The 21,910-nt window shown below is 37.2% G+C and overlaps 1 protein-coding gene across 1 annotated transcript in view; it reads left to right on the forward strand.

Annotated features, from left to right (window-relative positions):
• The window catches only part of trhde.2 (thyrotropin releasing hormone degrading enzyme, tandem duplicate 2), a 213,450-nt gene that overhangs the window by 76,818 nt on the left and 114,722 nt on the right, over nt 1–21,910 (forward strand). Inside the window, exon 4 of the mRNA XM_056455542.1 lies at nt 20,755–20,909. Coding sequence (XP_056311517.1) covers nt 20,755–20,909 — 155 coding nt within the window. The remainder of the gene's footprint in view (nt 1–20,754; nt 20,910–21,910) is intronic.

Here is a 21,910-nt window from a genome sequence, read left to right on the forward strand (position 1 = left end):
GAATCGACTGATCTTTGTGCCCTTTAAAATGCTCTACTGTCCCTGTATTTGTATTTGCACTTGGTGAAGAGCGGCGAACTAATGACCTTCATGGTCAATCACAATCATTTCTTTTGAGCAATGGTGAATACTTTGGCAAATCAGAGGTGTTTTTAAGAACGCGCTCATCCTGAAATGGAACGTTTAAAAAATTTCAATAACGAGACAACACATTACAGACAACACGAGGGTGTGCTGCAGAGAACTGCATTGTTTTATTGCACACCAGGTTACATAGACTGAAGCAGGGAAGCATCTCCAAGGCGTCCCCACGGAACTAAGAATACATTGCCAATAGGGGGAAGTGAAGTAATGTCATTGTGAATAGGGTCTATTACTGACAAACCATTGCTACAGCTCTGATACACGTGTTATTTATGGAGAAAATTAAAAAGTGTTGCAGTGTTTGGGTGATAAGCTTTTGTCTGAGGTAATTAGTCTAACGTTAATACTGAAATGTGTATAATCCATGTAAAGTGTGACATTGATGGCTTGTTCTTGTCACAACGCACGTTTTTAAAATTTTGAACAATGGCAAGTGTCTCCATTTGAACTTGTGAACAGCTCCTTACACTGCATTTACCTTGTGTGTAGCACTTTATGGTTTCAACAAAGTTGTGTACCATCTTGTGTACAGTGCCAAAATCTCAGTAGTGGCATTTCAGAAGCAAACTGACCCTTGCAATTGTTTGACACAGCGGAGAGAGTACAACCCTAGAGCAGTGAGTTAAACGGATAACTCTTTGTGGATGGCCTCAACATCAACTGTCAAGAAAAGGGTCAATGGGTCTGACCTTATTTGCTAGCTCATTTTCCAGATTTTTTGAGGATCTACCACAGACAAATTGGCTAAATGTCAACTGGTTTGTGCAAATTAATTGTGTTTCTTGCTGTGTTTCTTGGTACGTCTTACTCTGCTGTCTTGTGGCCTACAAAGCTGATAACAGTTTGATACACTTTTCCAGTTATGAAGGAAAATAAGAAAATATTTGTTGCTGTGTTTTAGTCATTTAAAATACATCCTTAACATCCGTAATATATTAAATATTATCAAACTATTTGGTGTCCTGTTTCATTTGGCCTAACCCTTTAACTATTTTAACTACTGAAATTTTGCATTTCTTAACTGATAATGTCGCTAGTTAACACACATAATTTCTAAAATATCAACCTCTACCAAATGGTTGATATGTCGGTTTATGGTAAAAGTACATAAATTATCTTTATTTTTTAAGTATGTCATAAAATATATATATATATATATATATATATATATATTTTAAATAATAAAATCAAAATCAAGAGTAGTAGTGCAACAGGATCATGTTTGTTTGATATTTTTTATAAACCAACAATGCTGTGTGTGTAAACCATTATTTAAACGTAAGTCATTCTTTAAACGACTGTAACAGTCATTATTTAAAACAGTCAAAACATGGTCAACCATTTGGTAGAGTGGGCGGTCAAAAGGGTTAAGTTTGTATTTTATTATACCCATAAGGCTTGCATGTGGCATGTTACAAAAAAAAAAAAAAGAACAGATGCCTTTCTTAAGTAGAGCAGTATAGAGAGCTGTTTCTGAAACATGTTAATCACTAGAGTGGCCATGATCTGCTTTGGTAGCCATGTCAGAGCTGCAGACATTTCCATCCTAAATCCAGGATTAGAAAACACATTGCAGCATTTTAACAATTCCTAATACTGGCTACTGTAAAACATCTATTCAAAACACATTACCTTTATAGTAGCTAATTCTACAGAGACAAACATCACTCGTTTTTCTTGACTCCTCTTCTTGTTTTCTTCCCTTGGTGCTTTTATTTGGCTCCGGTTTGAGATTTTAAATGAATTTTCCAAATAAAAATGACACTCCCTGGTTTCCTCTACTCATTTCATTTAGGGAATGTGTTGAGTTTATGAATGTTTTGGGCTCAATTAGGCTCGAGCCCAAGCTTGGCAGGAATTAAAGAAGAAAAGAACGCTCTCTGCCATGAGGAAGAGAAAAATGAAGCAGCCAAATGAACAATGATGTTGCTTCAACTTGCATTTTTAAACTAACATGGTTTCCATCCTATTATCAGGTTTGACAAAAAGGCACATTGTTTTCTTGGACATTTGCAGGAAGTTCCAAAAGAAAAGCAACCATTTAATATGCCTACAATACATTTCCTGTTCCATTTAGTGTGTTTTCGTCTAAACACGTCGCTGAAGAAGCACCTGACGATGCAGTTTAATAGTTTACTCTAGGAATTTTCTCAGAGACACTGAACTCGTTTTTCCTGTCTCTCGGTGCTTTGGTAAATATACTGTGTCTTCCCAGCAGTCACTGCTGATAATTTCACAGTCACACATATTAAAGTGCAAGTTCATGGCTTTGAATATTTTCTCCTTCTGCCGTTCACTTTCCATCCCGGCATCAGCGTAGCTCCCAGTGTCAGCAGAGAGACAAAAAGTCGAATAACAAGCAGCTTCGCCTTCTCTCCTCTTCCAATTACTGATAAAGACGAATAGCAAATGGAGAGCAGAAAACTGCTGGAGTGTTTCAGGACAGTGTCTGAGGCTCACTGATCTGTGTCCTAATAATTCCACCCGGCCGCCGCTCGGGTCCAGAAACGCTCACAGGATAGAGAATAAAAAAATGTTTGTGTCCCTCCGTTCTGCTCGGGCGGCGCTCTGATTTGTAGTGAGCACCTGAATTTGACCACTTCTCACTGTTATTGCCTCTTGCCTCTAAAGACTTCTCTCCATTTCAGCAGCGGTGATTTGTGGAAGAGCAGAATGGGCCGCAGATATCATTAGAGAGAGCTGATACTAGCGGGACGCTCCAGCTGGAGCTGTAATAGCGCTTATAGTGGCTCACACTGGCTGAAATTGCGATTGATTGTGTTAGCAGGATGAGCTCGGGAATTTGATGGTGAGCTGAGCGGAGAGAGACCGGGAATGTGTCAATGTGAGGAATGCACACAGGTGCTGAGTCTGGAAATGATGTGGCCGCTAAATAATAAAAAAGGTTATGAAGTGCACAGGATATTACTTTAGATGAGCAACACACACCTGTTGCTGTGAGAAGACAAATCCTTATAGAAAAATAAAAGCCAAAATGAAAAGATGAAGAAGTGCTATGGGTCACTCTATAAACTGCTGTGGGAAAATTTCATGCAGAACTCAATGATATGAAATCATTAAAACCACTTCAAAAAGCTTCCACAAACATGAAGCAACAAATCCCATGAAGCATTTGAATGTTTCTAAAAGATTCTTAAATGTTTCTATTCAAGAAATAGCAAATGGCAAATGAGACCTCTTTAATTTCATGATTTTTACATAACTTTTGACAGAACAATGAATAAATGTAAAGGGAATACACTGATTAAATTGAAAGCATTGCTTAAAGTATTAGTGACATTAAAGGGGTGGTCCAGAATGTAATTTTAAGTCTTGGTTGTGTTTATAAGATGCAAAGTAATGTGTGCTCATGCTTCACTTGTAGAAAATTCCATTATTTTTTCCTATATCTTACTTTGATTATATACAGCTACTCAGCTACTGCTAAAGCTACTCAAAGTTCGTTCACTGTAGGCTTTGCTAAGCTAACTCTGTAAAAGCCTTTACACATCAACTTAAGTTTAAAATATATCATAGTGGACCACCCCTTTAAAGTTATGTTAATGATTGCACACCCTCATGTTGTTCCAAACCCTTGAGATGAACTTCATCCATCTTCAGAAAAGAAATGAAGAGATTTTAGGTTCCCAAATTCTCCAAAGACAGTAATGATCTGAGCAATTTAAACTGGAAAAATACCACACAACATCTTCAAAACAGACCATACTGTATCCCTGAAGTTGGAATACAATCATGCTACAAGAGTACAAAACAAAAAAACAACTTTATTCAATTTAACAGTTTCTTCTTCTTATGCCGAGTTCAGACTGCACGATTTTCAAAGTAGTCGTGTCACAGATGTTTTCACGCCGCATGACTATCTGGGGTTTCGTTGCTGCTTTGTTTACAGTGCAAGATGGGGGTTAGCGACAGGGGTTTCACACTGCAGGACAACTTTGTCCAAACTATGTCTCACAACCAAAACACATGCGAGAATTGACATGGAAACAACACTAGGTCATGTAGTATATATATTTTGTTATTAACTACATAATGAGAAAGAAGCCTTTAGTGGGGTAGAAAATTTACTTATTATACTCACCTGGGTTTGAAGGTAATTAGTAATTTCTCCTCACCTTTTTTTCTTTTTCGACCCAGTTGTGATATTGCTCAGACAACAAGTCAAACAGACATGGGTGCCAAATTTACAACTAGTTTTTCCTCCATTTCTTGGGTCCAAATAAACTGAAAATGAGCGCTTTTAACTTCTCCTCCAACCTCCCTCATCGCTGTGTTTGCTTTGGGCGCGTGTGACATGATTTCGGCTGGTGGAGCGCACAAAAGACTCGAGCGAACAGTTCGCGTGGCGCCACATTTGATTTGAGTTGAATATTAACCACTTTGAAGAGGTTTTGTCTGAAACAGGTACGCCTGTACACACATCTTATGATCCATCCATGCGTGGATTCATAGGAATTACCAGATGACCAATAATTATTGGCTAGAAATTGCAACAGCAGTGGGAAAGAAGGAACATTTTTGTAAAAGTTTGGAAAAACCTGAGGGATACGATTGTTCAAGAGGTCATGGCAAAAGTGGAGATCCAGGTGGTATTAATACACAATTACAGAAATATGTATTTTTCATCATTCATTAATAGTTACAAAACTATAATCAAAGAACAAATTATTTCTTTGACACCTCGAAAAGAATATTTGAACCCATCAGTTTACAATATATTGATGGCCTATTTTTCTAGGCTTTATTAGTGACAATGGTTTATTTTTTCCATAATAAAAAAATATATTTGTAGAGCAACCCATGTTCTGTTGTCAGTAATATTTTAATAAACTTTAATAGGTAGAACTGTCCGGAATATGAACAAAAGTAAGTGATGCATCAAAGTTTGAATTTAAAAATTCTTGAATGGTTATAAAAATCTTTATAATCATTAAAATGATTTATAAAAATAATACAAATAATTAGTTTAAAAATCTTGAATGGTATTAATGATAAGACCTAGTTCGTTCCGAAAACTACCTACATTGCCTCTTGTTGTTTTAAAGAATTTCACAATAGCGAACGCATCAAGTATAAAAGCCAAATCTGTTTCATGAGTTGAGCGTATATTTGGCGGAGATGCACGATGCACGCCAGGCTAAAGTATACATCAGGCTTAAGGAGTGTCAGAGAGCTCTAGATTTCATCCAAAATATCTTTATTTATGTTCCCAAGATGAACGAATGTCTCATTGGTTTGGAACGACATGAGGGTGAGTTAATAAAATAATTTTCATTTTGGGGTGAACTAATCCATTCCAGCTTCTCATATTAGTCTCCTATAGTAAATTCCCAGAAATCTCTTCTCAAGTTTCAGATCTCAACTATTTCTTCTATTATCAAACTTTGCTTGGATTTAACCATAAATAGTGCCAAGAATTCTCATCAAACAGAACCAAAGGATCAGAGCTTCTATTGACATTCATTTTAAGATCTCTGTGTGTTTTATTTTTAGTCTCCAAATTCCAAATGGATTTTCTGAGACTAGCCTAATTGCAACAGCTAAAGTACAATATGTGCTCCATAAATACTTCTAAGCAATAAAAGAGCAACTCTGGGTCTGAAATCACTAATTCTACTGCTAATGATTGGAAACAAATGCAATCTTTACTATTAAAGTTGTCAATGGTTTATAAACTGTCATCATAATCAATAATCTTACAGTAACAGTTGTGTTGACGAGGGAAGCAAATGCTGAAATGCAGATAGTTTGAAATAATGGAGAGAAAAAGCACTCTGTGAGAGCGTCATAGAGAGGTGGAGTGAAGTGTGTGATAATGAGAGGAGCTGAGAGCATCTGTTAGACCCTCTCTGGAGGCTTTTCTCCTCAGGCTCCACTGCAGCTCCATGAAGGGCCGCTCTCTTCTGCCCCGCTGCCTGTGTTAAGAGCTCAGATGTGAGAGTCGACCGCAGGGCGTCAGGGGTGCTGTGGACCGAGAACGAGTCTCTCCACTTTACCGTGAACACACACACATAGACGCACGCACATACAATCCCAAATACAGCCTCTCGCCTCATATTCAGCCTCATACTCTCCTGAGCTTTTAATGAGGTCAGTGTTAAATGAGGGTTCATATTCTGCTGTTCATTATCTCAGGACATTTCAAAAGATGATTTTGTTGGTAGATTTAGTGTTTCTAAAGACTAAACAACTGCAAAACAGAAGTCGTGACCTTGTATTGACATCTCTATGCTGCATTGGGAGTTAAATACAGTGCTGTTTGAACTCTGTGCAGGAAGAGATAAAGAAAAGTAATATTGCAAGAGTTTTAAAAGTCAAGAGTATGTGAGTAATATGAGGTCCAGGTGAACGCATGACGCACAAACTGACATCAACATAACAAACCCAGCTACAGCTAATCACCATTTCTACTCACAGCATGTCATTAATGCAAGACAAAGTCTCAAGAGCACATATTTCATTTGTTTCAAATAAAAATGTTAATTTGAGGTGTTTTGCAATTCATTCCAACAGTGTGATTCAGATTTCATGCTGAAGTGAAATTTGTGGCCCAATTATCCAACAAAACTGCATCAATTAGGACAAACTGCAAACTGAGTCTCCACATGAAGAAACATCTATTAAAAGAAAAATACAGAAAGCAAATTGGGTAGATAATTCTGATTAATAATCTCCAGGGGAGAGACTTTAAAGTCTGGAAACATTTTATCATTCTTCATGATTTACCTCAGCAGAAACCGCTAGAAACAGAAAATCTCCACATGAAAAAAGCAGATGAAAATGTCTAAACCCGCTATAAAGGCAGACAAGGTCAAATGATCAAAATTCAACATCAAATTCCGTGTCTTAACAAGGTGTGGTAGCAATTTACAGCATGTTCATGAATCAGTCACATCATAGACAAAAAGGAACATGACCACTTGTTCTGAATTGCCTCTTAAAAATAATCCTTCGGTGGAAAACTGCTCTAAAAAGGCACTTACTGTCTGTGAGATTACAGAGGAACCCACTTTCAATTTAAAACAATTACACCAAATAACATTATAAGTTCAACATTATCAGTCCATAGTTCTTCTTTTCTCAGAAGATCAATCTTGAAAATGGCACACCTTGTGAGTTGTTGATGTTCTGCTAGTGAGCACATACTATTGGACACATGGGTGACACTTGGGTGACTGAACTGAACAGTTTTCCATCACAGCTCATTAAATCCAGAAAGGACTGACCTGCATCGTTTACTTTTTTAATGCACATAATGGAATTTGTTCTGTAAAAGTGTTTCCATCGTAGTTTATGCGCATGTTTTCTTAGCGATTAAAACATTTTATTTAAAGGTTCATTAAAAATAGTTTTTTATGAACATTTTCAAAATTTATGCGCATCTTGGTGTTCCCATTAACTGATTTTTTATGTGCATGTCCAAAATGAACATAAAAATAGGTGGATGGAAACATAGCTACTGACTGCAACAAATCACCAGCAGTTACAACAGTGGTGACCAGGGCAAAGTGTCACACAGTTTATCACAGACTTCTGTGGAAAAGACTGTGCAGTTGATGGCTCAGGCTTGTGGTAACTGTCATCACCAGCAATAACTGGAAATGCCCTAACATCAAGACTGAACTGTGGATGACTAGAAGTGACCTGTTAGGATGAATCAAGATTGATGTTGAATCACATCAGTGATCAATTGTGGATATGTCGATAGAGGCTATCAAGTCAATTCAAGTCAAGTCAAGTCAAGTCAAGTCAAGTCAAGTCAAGTCAAGTCAAGTCAAGTCAAGTCAAGTCAAGTCAAGTCGAGCTTTATTGTCATTCCGCTACATGTCTGGACATACAGAGGAACGGAATATTGTGTCTCGCAAAAAAACGGTGATACATAAATTAATCATAAATACAAACACACCACTGAACATAAGAGCTATTTAAAAATTACTTATGCATAACTAACATATACTATAAGATACTTAACTATGCATATAAGACAGGCTATACAAGCACTTTTACATGAGACTGAACAATGTTGTGCAGGATATTGTGCAAGAGAGTTATTTACGGTTGAAACAAGCAGTGCACATGATTGTGCTACATTTATAGTTAACATCGTTTATTGAGTTCTTGTAAGATGGAGTTTAGATAAAGTGTCAGGTGCATAGGAGAGAAGAGTGTTTCTATGGGTGGTTTGTCAAGCCCACTCACCTGTATGAAGCACAATTTGAAATGAACAATGTTTCCAAGAGACATGAAGTGATTAAGAAAGTGTCTATAATGCAAATGTGCAACCTGGTGCAAGAGTCAGAGAGATGAGAGGGTGCCTTTTCTACAGGTGGTTTGTTAAGCCCACTCACCTGTATGGGACATACTCAGAAATGTATTGGAAGGGGGGATGGGGAGGTGGATAAGATTTCAGAGGGGGGTAAATTGACTGGAGTTGAGGTCTCTTAACAGCATGTGGAAAGAAGCTGTTGAGTAGTCTAGCTGAGCAGGTTCTAAAACTTCAAAACCTTCATCCTGATGGCAGCAGCTGGAAGACTGTGGAAGGGATGGGTAGAGTCTTTCACAATACTGCTAGCTTTGCTGGAGCACCTTGAGAGGAAAATGTCCTGAATGGAGGATAGAAGGGCACTGATGATCTTTTCGGCTGTGTTCACTGTGTGCTGCAGGTGTGGTCAGCAAGACCCTAAGGCAACTCATGTACTATTTGGAGGACATAAGTCAGTGGTGGTGGTCTTATGTTGTAGGCAGTGCTTTCTTAGAATAATTTGGGGCCCATTTTTTCCATTAGCAAAACCTCTGACACCCCTGGTGTCTGAACATCATTGTGGATGAAGCTTGCTCGTTCGTGACTACTGTTTTACATTGATAGCCATGCCTGAATCACTATGGGTGGTGCAAGACACTTGTGAATTTTGCTTAATGCCGTAACCTCTAAAGTCACCTGACATGAACCCAATTGAACATTTGTGGTTTGACTGCAAAAAGTGATTCCACAGTGCATCACCACCAATGTATTTCATAAAACTCATTTGAACTGGCAGCTTTTCCCATTCAGACACTGAACACTTTACTGGCCAAAGCCAGTCCTCGAGAATTGTATAATCTCATATGTAAGCTGCACTGGCGGCACCTTTTTTGGTTGTCAGGTTAACTGCTTTTATACTTAATCACACTTTTCAAGACACAAAGAGTAGGCCAAATATACTTTCTGTATCATGTACACTACCTGACAAAAGTATTGTCAGTAATGTACAGTATAGAGTATAAAGTTATGGTGCAGTGGAAATAGAATTAATAGTGTGTCTGACTCCCATGAGCTTGGACGACTGCATCCATACATCTCTGCAAATGACTCAAATAACTTATTAATAAAGTCATCTGGAATGGCAAAGAAAGCATTCTTGCAGGACTCCCAGAGTTCATCAAGATTCTTTGAATTCATCTTCCATGCTTCCTCCTCCATCTTACCCAGACATGCTCAATAATGTTCATGTCTGGTGACTAGGCTGGCCAATCCTGGAGCACCTTGACCTTCTTTGCTATCAGGAACTTTGATGGGGAGGCTGAAGAATGAGGAGCGCTATCCTGCTAAAAAATTTGCCCTCTCCTGTGGTTTGTAATGTAATGGGCACCACAAACGTCTTGATACCTCAGGCTGTTGATGCTGCCATCCACTGTGCAGATCTCCCGCACATCCCTATACTGAATGTAACCCCAAACCATGATTTTCCTTTCAAAAACTTGACTGATTCCTGTGAGAATCTTGAGTCCATGTGGGTTCAAATAGGTCTTCTGCAGTAGTTGTGATGATTGGGATGCAGTTTAACAGATGATTCTGATGACACTTTTCAAATGATCAACTAAAAGTCAAATTATTATTTGTTGCCCTTACAACTGGGATGACAAGACTTTTGTTGGGTAGTGTATGTGCTAGCAAGTCAAGCATATGTATTTTTTAACTAAATGTTTTTTTAAAATGATGCAAATATGGGGGGGGGGGGGGGGTGGCAATCATTACAATAAGAAAAAATTACCCAAAATGGATTCTAATCAACTACAGACTAAAAAACCACAACTGGAGCAGGCTAGAACATTCTGGAAAATCAAACGAAAGATTATTGGGAATTGTACTACAAGAAAGGATTGAAACATCTAAATGTCAAGTAGGAAGAGAAGCAGACTTCACACACTGAGACACTCTGTTGAGTGTACTTTCATGTATTTCTTATTGTGTTTAATCCATTGATGAATGTTCTGTCAATACTGTAATCCTGTAGAGCTGTTGAAGGTGAAACTGCACGTATATGATGGTAGAGTTTGTGAAAGTGAACAGCTGCTCTGACAGTCGTCCCCACAGACCTTCACGTCACATCACTTCAACAGACTCATGCTAAAAAAGCCCAGCACTGCATTCAGGCCAGTTTAACTCTTATCTGAGCTATAAAACAGAGGAAAGAAGATGGAGCTTATAGCATTAACAGCTAAAGTGTTTAAAGCCTGAAGTTCTGACCTCGCTAATGCTTGACTGAAAGTGTATTGTTGCTTTATCTGTGCTAGTGAGAACTATTTAGCTCCTCTGAGAGAAGACTATTTCTATCAACTATTTCTGTTGCTGTAAGCTATACTGTACCATTATATTATTAGTATGATATTGCAAAAAAATAGTCAGATGTTGAATCTAGATTCATTCGATGTTTCTAAGGATGCAGATTTTGAAAAGATGTTATGGTTATATAGTAAGGTAAAGTTTAAATGCTAGCATAAAGTTAGCATTTACATTATACAGTGTGTATTGGTATTTAGAGCCATGATTCACGTGTCTATACAGCAATAGCTCTTTCATATGAAGAAATTCAGGGTAAATAGTGCAAGTTTGTGTGTCTTTTCATTCCTCACTGCATATTTTCAGTGTGCTAAGGGTGAGAAAGCAGGTTGCTAATGAACATGGTTCACACACAGAACTAGCATCAAAAGAACTAGCGCTGCTCATATTCATGGACAACTACTTCAACTGCAGACTCCTTGATGGCCATTAAGAGTAGTAATTCAATGAGGAAACTTCATTAAATCTTTCCAGTGGTTTGAGGTTTAGCGTTGGTTCCTCTCAGAGCTCTGGTTCCTCTGAGACAAATACAGTGTAATTGTGGAGTTATTATTGGACTGATATTAATGTGTGTCCAGTAACTACAGTATATTATAAATGCAAATGTCTATGCCTGTGGGGAGGAACATGCTCTAGTTTCAAGGAGATATTTGCTAACAACGTGTGATGCTAACAGAGATTAAGACAAATATGTTCATATGTTCTGCACTTCAGCAAACAGCAGCCTCACAATTATTGATCTGAACAAAGTATTACATTAAATCCTGTACATCTATTTGCACATATACTGTATTATGGTTTAAATTATGCCTTTGTAAGAAGACGTGTGATTACTTTCAAAGCTATCTCACTATTTGTACTTGGCGAAAAGAAAACATGGACCTACAGTACACAAAATAAAGGAAAAAATAGTCATACTGACTTTACAGTAAATACAGAATTGATGGTGACCACTTTTAAGCTTGAACAGAAAATATGGATGCTATGCATATTTAAAGGAATGGCTGGATGGATTGTTGAATGATCTGACCAGTGTTGCCAGATATAGCTGACTTTTTCTTTACAGAAATTAACCTAGTTACTTTAACTGTCATATTAACCATACAGCAACCAACACCAGCAGTCACAGAAGCACAACATAACCGGATCACATCGAAACACTGCCCCCTCTCACCCACACTGCATTTATCTATTAGAGTATGTTTTACTTTCGAAAAGGGGGTATAAATTCGTCCCATTTGGCATTTTTAATTCTTTTAATTCTGTCAATCAGACAATGCTTCTATGTTTGTTCTTGCTGTTAACTGCGGATAAAAGTGTCATGATGAACTGCTGTGAGTTTAACTGCAGGTGCTGCGTGACGTGCATGCATGCGAAGGGGAGTCAGATTTGTCCAGGAGTCTGATTTTGATACAACTTTCCTTCACCTCCTTGCGTATGGGCCCACATGGTTTAGTTTATGCACTGGCCATTACTAACTGAATAGATTAGAAGCACACAGTTAAATAAGTTGCATTTAAAATTTACCTTTCGAATTCTGTCAGCCCGCCAATGCCATTTTTTAACTAGACAATAAAATTCAAAACCGCCCAATCTGGCAACACTGGGTCTGATAAATAGATAGACTATTGAACATCTGCCTTTACAGTACATGCACATGGATTTTTATGACATCCCATTCTTAATCCATAAGGTTTAATATAGAGTTAACCTTTTGCAGCTAGAACAGCTTGATCTCCACTGGGAAGGCTTTCCACAAGGTTTAGAAGTGTGTTTTTGGGAACTTTTGACCATTCTTCTAGAAGTGCATTTGTGAGATCACCTACTGATGTTGGTTGAAAAGCCCTGGCTCACAGACTCTGCTCTAATTCCTCCCAAAGGTGTTCTCTCGGGTTGAGGTCAGGACTCTGTACAGGCCAGTCAATTTCCTTCACACCAAACTCATTCATCCACGTCTTTATGGACCCTTGTGTACTGGTGCACATGTCATGTTGTAACAGGAAAGGACCCTACTATTCCTTTAAGACTTGAATGCACTCTGCATGCCCGGGTGTTTGATTTTATACACTTGGATTTAATGATTTGGAGGGGTTTCCACAAATTATGCCGATATAGTGTAGATGAATAAGCATATTTATAACTGAACATCTTTTTTGAAGTGTCTTTGATGACAACAATAATAATAATAATAATAATAATAATAATAATAATAATAATAATAATAATAATACATTTATTCAAAGCAGTAGGTAAGCAAACTGTGAAGTTTTTTTTCTATTCTTCCTATCTTTATACAAACATTGTCTAGCTAATCCTTATAAAGTAAACATGTGTCTTTGTTGAACGGGAGCAGGTGAGTTCTGACAGAAGGAGCCCTGCTGTGAGCAAAGCCTCATGTTCACTTCTTCCTGCCTCCCTTTGCCTCACTTCCTGTGTCACCCAAGACTACTCGCCCTAAAACAGCCTCAAAGAGCAGCACAGGTATTAATACAGACCCTCAGATACACATGTTCAGAACTAAAACCTCAGGCTCTGTGTGTGTGAAACAGACGGAGGTGTGAGAATCGTGATGAATAATTGCTTTAGTGAAGCTAGTGGAGGTTCTGCTCTCTGAAAACACAAGCTGTTTGTTTATTTTGATCTCACTGTTTTCCAGACACTCGTGTTTCTGTGTCTCCCGCCGTTCACTGTGTCCTGCTCTGCACTCCCCCTCTGTTTAGTCCCCTTTATCTTCCCCTCACAGATCCCTCCAGCATCTTTTAATAGCAGACGCATGGCAGTGAATGACAGGAGGGATAGAATTAATCCAACTTTGCATCATCATCAAGATTTCTGCAATGTTGCACCTGCCTGCCACCAAGATAGTGGAGCTTTTATACAGTAGATCAACTACATGTCACACACCTGCTTATAATGACTTACAAGAAAAGCACAAAAAAAGTTTATCTTAACTTTCCAGAAAAATCAGGACTGTGAGAACATCAGTTTAAAATGACTACATCCATTGTTATGCCATGGCACTTAAAAAACCCCAGCTGATTTTCTTCAAAAACCCAACAACACTGAGACTCCTGTAGAGTAATACAGTATGTACTGTAGGGAGCCATTAGCCCCATTTCACACAATAAAAAAGGTAAATTTCCTTTACTGGTCAATTTTATTCTATTCACACAGGCAACAATGCTCCATAATTATTCCAGAAAAGCATCATTCACACATCCATTTCAAGAAACCTGTGACATCATTAACCATTAAAAAAAGAGCTCTAAATGGCTGCACTTGTATTTGTAAAGAGTTGTTGTTGAAGGGTGGTCACACAGTTGAACACAGCATTTGCAGCTAAACTCATAGTGGTTTATCATAAGCATTTATGTTTCTTTCCACAGGTGGCACTAAGAAACAACATTGGAGCGTGTTTTGATTAATAAGAAGCAACTGAAGTTTAGCCTAGTTTAGACAAAGAATTCAAAGGCTTTTATTTTCATAAATAGGACAGAGTGAATGCGTCATTGGCATCAGAATGTTCTAAGTAGCCCACAGTCTTATGTCAGCGTATTCTGAACTTATACATCCTCATACCACAATTTTTTTTGCCATCAATAGATTGGTGATGTAACTTGTCTTTCCAGAAAATTGCAGGAACATTTTTTAGAATGTTAATAAAAAGAGTCTGTTCACACGTGATCTCTTAACAGCAATTTACAGCGATTTACACAAAGCCTTTATTTCTGATGATTTACGTGATTAGTTTAAAAACTGATCCATGTTCTTTAGATCAACTTGTCTGGTGGAGAAATTTGACGTGGACATGGATGTGGAATAATTTAATGTCACAACACTATGTGTTCTTGGAGGTAAATCAGTGGTACCTTACATAGCAAAATTACTTGAGTGCGCTTACATGGACCCTTTTTTTTTGTCAGAATTAAATCAAATAAAGTGTTTACATAAAATCTAAATAAAGTGGTGCATGAGCATGTAACATGAGCAAATTGCACACTTACACACTCTTTAAAAAATATGCATACTTTCTTGTGCCCCTGCTTCTTTTCTTTGTTTTAAATAGCAGACTTAGTATCAATATGTTCTGGGAGACTATGGTATTATAGCGCTTTGTGCCACACTGCCCATATATATCAAGAGGAACAAAACAAGGCAGCTCATTATTTGTATTGGACATCATTTTGCCAGTTCTACGTCATTGTACGTTCTGTACACAGCTTTAAGTTCTCAACTTTTCAGAATGCTAAAAGCACAGTCAGTGTCACATGACAACAACCAACCAATCAGCTTCGTACACTATACGAATCATGCACATTTTAGTAATAATTGTGAGTGAGTCATTGAATCATCCACTCAACCAATTCTCCACTCAACCAACTCTGTGCAGCTTTTTTGGAAATATTTTTAGTTAATGTTTGCCACAAAGTAACTTCCAAGATAATGTCTATCAGCTTGTTAAGTGTAACGTCATGCGAAGTGGCTTCCAGGTCCAAGCGCTGTATGAAATTGTACGGAGAGGCTCATCAAATGGTAATAATTTTATAATAAATTTTTATAAAATGTTAAAATATTGATGTCTGTTACACAGGGACTGTTGTGTACACCATGGTTTTATATAAAACTCATTAATAATGTGTGATATGACTAAAAAGTGGTCATAAACAAATATTTTTTCAATTCAAATGAGTAGCGGTATTTCAATATTACTGATTTAAATTTTGGTACTATGAAAGCAATCTCATACCATTATCTACTTGATAAACAAATACTGACATATTTCTGTAATATTCATGAAATATCATCTTGTATAATGTACCTGCTTATAATGACTATAGGTAACTCGTTTGTTCAGACTCTCTGTGCCCTATCATACACCTAGTGCAATAAGGCACAAGACGTGTTTGGCACAATTTGTTGCTATTTTTAGACCAATGTAAGCCTAATTTTCCCGTATTGAGTCACATTGTTTAAATAGTAAATTCAATTGCGCCACTTTGTGGATTCATGGGTCTAGTTCTGGTCTAGAAAGGAGGTGTGTTAAGGCGTTTTGTTGGTGCGTTGCAATTTTGAGAAACTAAAATAGACTGCGCAATTGACCAGCTGAAAGTCCAGTGCAGTACACATTGCTTAATGCACACAGGATGTAGAGTAATACACAAATATATTTACAAATGAAAAAGAATTAAAGGAATAAAATATTACAAAAAATATTATTTTCTACATAAATATAAAAACCACGGCCTCCATCATGTCAGGGGGCATTTTTTAGTTTATTCATGACAATTTGCCTTTGTATAATGTTATTATTATTATTAGCAGTATTACTTATTATATGAATATTTTTATTGATTTTAATAAAAACTAGTTTAGATTTGTCCACCTGTCGGGTTTTGGAGATGTATGCATCACGTTATGGGGTACAAGAATAGGACGTGTGTTTGAATATAACTTTTTTTTGACCACACTTTTTTATTATTGTTCATTTATTAGTTTGCTGGAAATTAGAACTAAATTTCGAAATAGTTTTGAAACAAATCTTTGCGCTTAACAAACGAAAGTAAATATGTAGGCTAATGGATGTCTTCAGTGGAGTGCGTCCAACACTGTTTCCTCATCCACTAAAGTAAAGTATTAAATAAAGAGTAAAAGTATAGTAAAGAGAAAGTAAAGAGGCCGAATGAAAGAGGCTTTATTCTCGCGCTGCAGATGGTCTGTTTAACTGGTTTCTTGCTAGTGAAGCGTTCAGTTTTTCCTCTTAAAAAGTCTGCCATGTAAATAGCAAATGCACCTGACCCTTAAAGGGAAGGTGAGATGAGACTCTGATTGGTTTAATGCACGTCATGCTCAAAACACACCCATAACTCATTAACAGAATAAGCACAACCCTGTTAGACCATGCGCCAGGGCGCAAACCGTATTTTTCCATCCTTAAAATAGCAAAAGTGGATTCGGACATGCCCTTAATGCTTTTGCACCATGTGCTTTAGACTTTGCATCTAGATTGTTAAAATACAACCTTCTATGTTTCACTCACCCCAAATCTTACTCTATTTACTAATAGATTATCATATTGACTTACCGATACAACTGGATGTGGCCAATGAGGTGTCAAGATGCTTTGGTTCATGGTTGGTGTATAACTCTTAATCCATGGTACTGTACTTCTGTCTCTGTCTAATTGCAGCAAGAGTCTGTATAAAAGCCCAATTAAAAGAGCATCAAGTTTCTCATCCATAAAGCACATTAAAAATGGCCAATTAAACCTTCACTGGCTGATTCTGATTTACTTGCTAAAGTCATTTATTAGAGCAGCTCTTTCAGTCTCTCACCTTTGCGTTGCTTTTTTCATTGTTCTTTGTCTCCTGAATGAGCTCGTCACTCCATCTTCATCTCTATAAAGGTAAAACATTAATCGTGTGTGAATGTACAATCCTAATGGGGATTTCTCATTACCAGTGAAGCGTCTGACTTTCTGTTCATCATTAAAGCATATTCTTCCACCACAGCCCTGCAGATGTAATAACAGTCGCCACAAAGCTTGCAGTTTCTCTCTAAAACTCTAAGACTGCTCTCAGACACATTCACCAAACATGCAAATAAGACACACAGCAGCCCGCCGGATAATCATGTTACAGCTTTCAACAGTTCCTCTTCCTCCGACTGAGTATAAGATGTGGATTTAACAGCGCCAGAGGTTGAGCTGCTTCTGTTCTCATTGGCATATGAAAGCTTTCAGAGTCGAGCTGATAGAGGAGGAGGCGTTTAAAACAGCTGATCCACAGCTGCTATGTCACTGATACACTGACTTCAGGAAAACAGACATTTGGGGGGAAATGTGATTAACAAATCGAGTGTCTTGCTGCTTTGCTGTATCTGATTTTGGTTTAAAATGCAATCATTGTTGACTATAGCATGACACAAGTCTTACATAAAGTAAGGACAAATCTACATCATGTGATATCTGGGATTTGAGCTTTCATTGATTATGCATTAAAATCCAAACAGTTTGTCTATTACAAAATAAAAAATCATTATGAATGAGCAAGGTATGAAATGCACTTTTGGTTGCAAATGTTCAGTTCTTTTCAATTAGACGTTTTTCCACAGGAGATTCATGTTGAAGGGGTATTTGGGATTTAACACACTATCACTCTCTTCACATAAATGTATTTATATATTTAATATAAATGAAAAAATAGTTAATTTTTAATCCTAGTTAATTTTCTGATTACGTTGGTTGAACTTATCAGATTCTCCTGTAGTGTGAGAATAGTGAATCGCAAATAATCAACATGTTGAACTTAATCTTCCTCAATGTTTATTCTCAGGTCTAGTTGAAAATCTAATGGTGTGTGCCGTGTTGTCTTTCTCACATTGTGGAACACAACATACTATAGGAGGAAAAATGTGAAATCTAATATTATTTATGTTGCCCCTCGTGGTCTCTAAAATTATATTATTAATATAAGATTTTAAAAATCCACATGGTTAATCAGCTATAGATTACATATTGCTGCGGCTGGAAGTTAATGTGACTTATTTATATTATTTATTACATTTCCTATTAATCGTATTTTATTAATGTCTACCCCTACCCCAACCATAACAGTAAAGTAAACAGATCTGGATCTGGAGTCTTCTCTATTAGTATAGTTAATTAACCATGTGGATGGATGATAACAGTCTTCTGAGCCAACCAGTAGGTGTAGAGGCCCCATATTGGCCCATATCTATCAGCTGATAACCACTGATAATGCCCATTTAATCGAGCGATAACATTCGAAGCGGGTGACTCAGCTTTAAAAACTAAATGACTAATTATTTTAAGGTCTATATAAAGTCGCCATCTAATCGTTAAAAATGTAACATCAACTGCCAAACACACTTTTATATCAAATGCCCTTGTTGAACAATTATTTTTAACAAACAGTATTATAAAGATTTAAGGTTTTTTTTTGGCATAATTTATATTAGCCTAAAGTTAACATTGCAGCCAAATCTATTTGCTCTTAAATGTTTAAGACACCCTGGAGTATTTTTAGTTTTTATTTTAACAGATTTGTGTGTGTTGAGCATCAGTTAAGACAACGTTAGCACCTATCAGCTTTAAATGTGGGGAAAACTGAATAGTTTTGAGCTCTTGTCATCGAATTTCATTGTCTGGGTTTAAAATTATTTTTGGGGCGGGATCAAAATCAGTGACGTAGTGTAAATCTGCTAGTGGATTGATGACGCGTCGGTTTCTCATTATTATTCATAGCGGAGTTTTTTTATCCTATGAGAAGACCCTGCTTCTTAATTATTCATGAGAGCATGTGCTTTCCGAAAGCTAGGCAGCCCTAATGACTGGGTGAGACCGTGCATGACACAAGTCGTATGTGTTTGTTTCCATGATCCACAGGGTTTGTTGCATGTTTTTCCCCCTGATTCTGTTAGGGCCGACACAGCAAAGCTGTTGGTTTGCAGCAAGCATTTTAGTCGAGAGAGCTGTACGAAAATTGGAGAATGGCGGACTTTGTCTTTTATCATCTGAGTTCGTTACTATTCAGACACATTGCCTATATCTGTGCTGCTGTGTTTGCCTATATTTAAAATCTTCCAGAATACTGGCAGGGTTAATGGTTGGAATAGACAGGGCAAGAGACCTGATGCATTGCTATCCATTGTGTCTGCATTCAGACCCGGGGATTGAAGAGGAGAGTTCTCCTCATTTATAGTGTTTGTTTAAACATGAGTATCTTTATAATGATATAACAAATTGTGGTTATGTGTATATGAAATTACAAATAACATATGTAACGGGGCATTAAATTACTGTTTATTCTTTTGCATTTTAACTTTCTAAACGATATTCACTTCGCCATATATATGTTTTTATACATATATATGCCAGATTATATGTTTTTGTTTATTCAGGCCTCAGAGTGTGGGAAGTGTTTTAGGTGGAGTGTGCTGCTTGTTTGTTTGTCTTGTTAAGTGTATGTACGTTATGATGTGTTGTACTCTGTTTGATTTATGAACTTTTAGGGACCCCCTCGAAAATGAGATGATTCTTCTCAAACTAAACTAAACTATAAAATCATGGGTCTCCTCATGGTTTGTGTCTCATTTTGTGACCCAACTGACAAAAGTAGTTCGTTCCCCTCTTTTTTTCCCTGCTCTGCCGGCCACGCCCACTCCTCCCTCTGCCCACAGCACTCGGAGCATTTTTGGAAAAAATTCTGAGGTAGACTTGAACCGAAAGAGGGGTTTCATGGCCCTTTAACAGATGACTGCGACCAAATATTGCCCTAGATATAGCCTGAACAAATTACATTTCACGATAGACTACTCTAAAGACATTCATCAGTGTCCTAAATAAGGGTCTGCCAATATCAATAGTATCTGGATGCAGTCTTTATGATGCAAGCCGAGATTGCATCTCTCAGCGATTAAATCTCAGACACAATGCACTCAATGGAGCTAGTGATGTCACTGTGAGGGGTAGGGTTGGGGTTAGGTGAGCCCATTAAAAAGCATTGCTATAAGCTAATCAGATTGTAGAACCAGAAAGAACTGTTGTATTTATAGCTATATTTAGAAATATAATACTATATCTGGTCATGAAAAAATGAGTATTAAATATAATAATATTGTAAAACATATGCTGCATAAGTTGGCAGTTCATTCCACTGTGTGATTAAAAAAGGGACTCAAATAAATGAATGATGTTTTGGCAGTACTTTTTTTTATATAAATAGAATGGTCAATAATTTTCAAGAAAATATGTGAATTCAAATTTAAACCCAAGTAACTGTTACCTGCATTACTTTGCCATCCATTTAAATGAGAGTAAACGATAACAGTTTGCAAAAGCTGCTGTCATTATTTACACTTTTGTAAAATGACCAGCTGCTGTTTGCGGAATATTTTTCCAAATGCTTACTTGCTGTTTACTTTGTTCTCCATCATTGATCTTGGCTTTTGGTCTCTGTGTGTGCGTACAGATCTGCTGGCAGTGCCGAAACATCCGTATGCAGCCATGGAGAACTGGGGCCTCAGCGTGTTTGTGGAGCAGAAGATCTTACTGGATCCTGACATCTCCTCCTTCTCCTATCAGATGGAGCTCACCATGGTGGTGGTGCACGAGATCTGCCATCAGGTAAAATACAGTTACTTCTGGAACACAGCTGCTGTGTGGTCATGCATTGTTTCAGTCACAGTCAAAATTTATCTTGCTGGTTTGACGAGGTTAAAGACTGCGATAATAATATCAGGTGTGTTAATAAGAAATCATAATGGATTCATTTAGTCCAATTATTTCAGTGGACCAGTCACTCTTGGCATCTTGTGTTGTTTATTTCATGGCCACTGAAGTGTTGCATATTATTTGAGATAAGCAACTTATATCGGTCCAATCGTTTTTGTGTGATATTTCAATTGTTTTATGGCATTAACATATAATTTTAAATCATATTTAACAGCTTCATCAGCTCAGAACTTTAAACAAATGTAAATTACTTGCGATATATTTGATTGTTCCCTTATATTCCTATCTATCTGTCTATCTATAAGAAAATGATAGCTAAAACAGTAATCAAAACTGAAACATTTTGACTGACAAGTTTGGGTGTAGCCTACAGTAATTAACATGGATCTGATGCTGTTTCTGCTTTTAGAAATGTTCCTTTTCTATCGACTTCATTATTGATTAGTCAATATCTAGGCACTTTTGCAAATATAGTAGTGCAGTTTTAATAATTTAATTGATTATAAGTTTATATTGGTGTAATTAAATCTACATATACATGTTAGGATGTTTGTTTGGAATTTGGTGCGTTATGACTTATGACAACGTTGACAATTACGGGCAAAGCAATCACACATGCTGTTTAGACATGTTATAAAGTACACACGGACATTATTACTTAGATTTAAAGTGAATAAGCAGCATGTTACAACCTTGAAGATGTCTGTTTTGATAGCGTTCTGATCACGTTCAGTTTCAGTCCTTCAAAATATAGTCACGTGACCAGGTAATCAGTGTATCTCCCAGCCCCCTCTATTGGCGAAAATAACCATTACACCATACTTTTGGAACAAAAGCTGCAATAAAGCTGGCTTTTGTGGTTTCAAACGTGCTGTAACTTTATACAGTATATG

The sequence above is a fragment of the Danio aesculapii genome, chromosome 4, assembly GCF_903798145.1.
Source record: "Danio aesculapii chromosome 4, fDanAes4.1, whole genome shotgun sequence".
Lineage (NCBI taxonomy): Eukaryota > Metazoa > Chordata > Actinopteri > Cypriniformes > Danionidae > Danio > Danio aesculapii.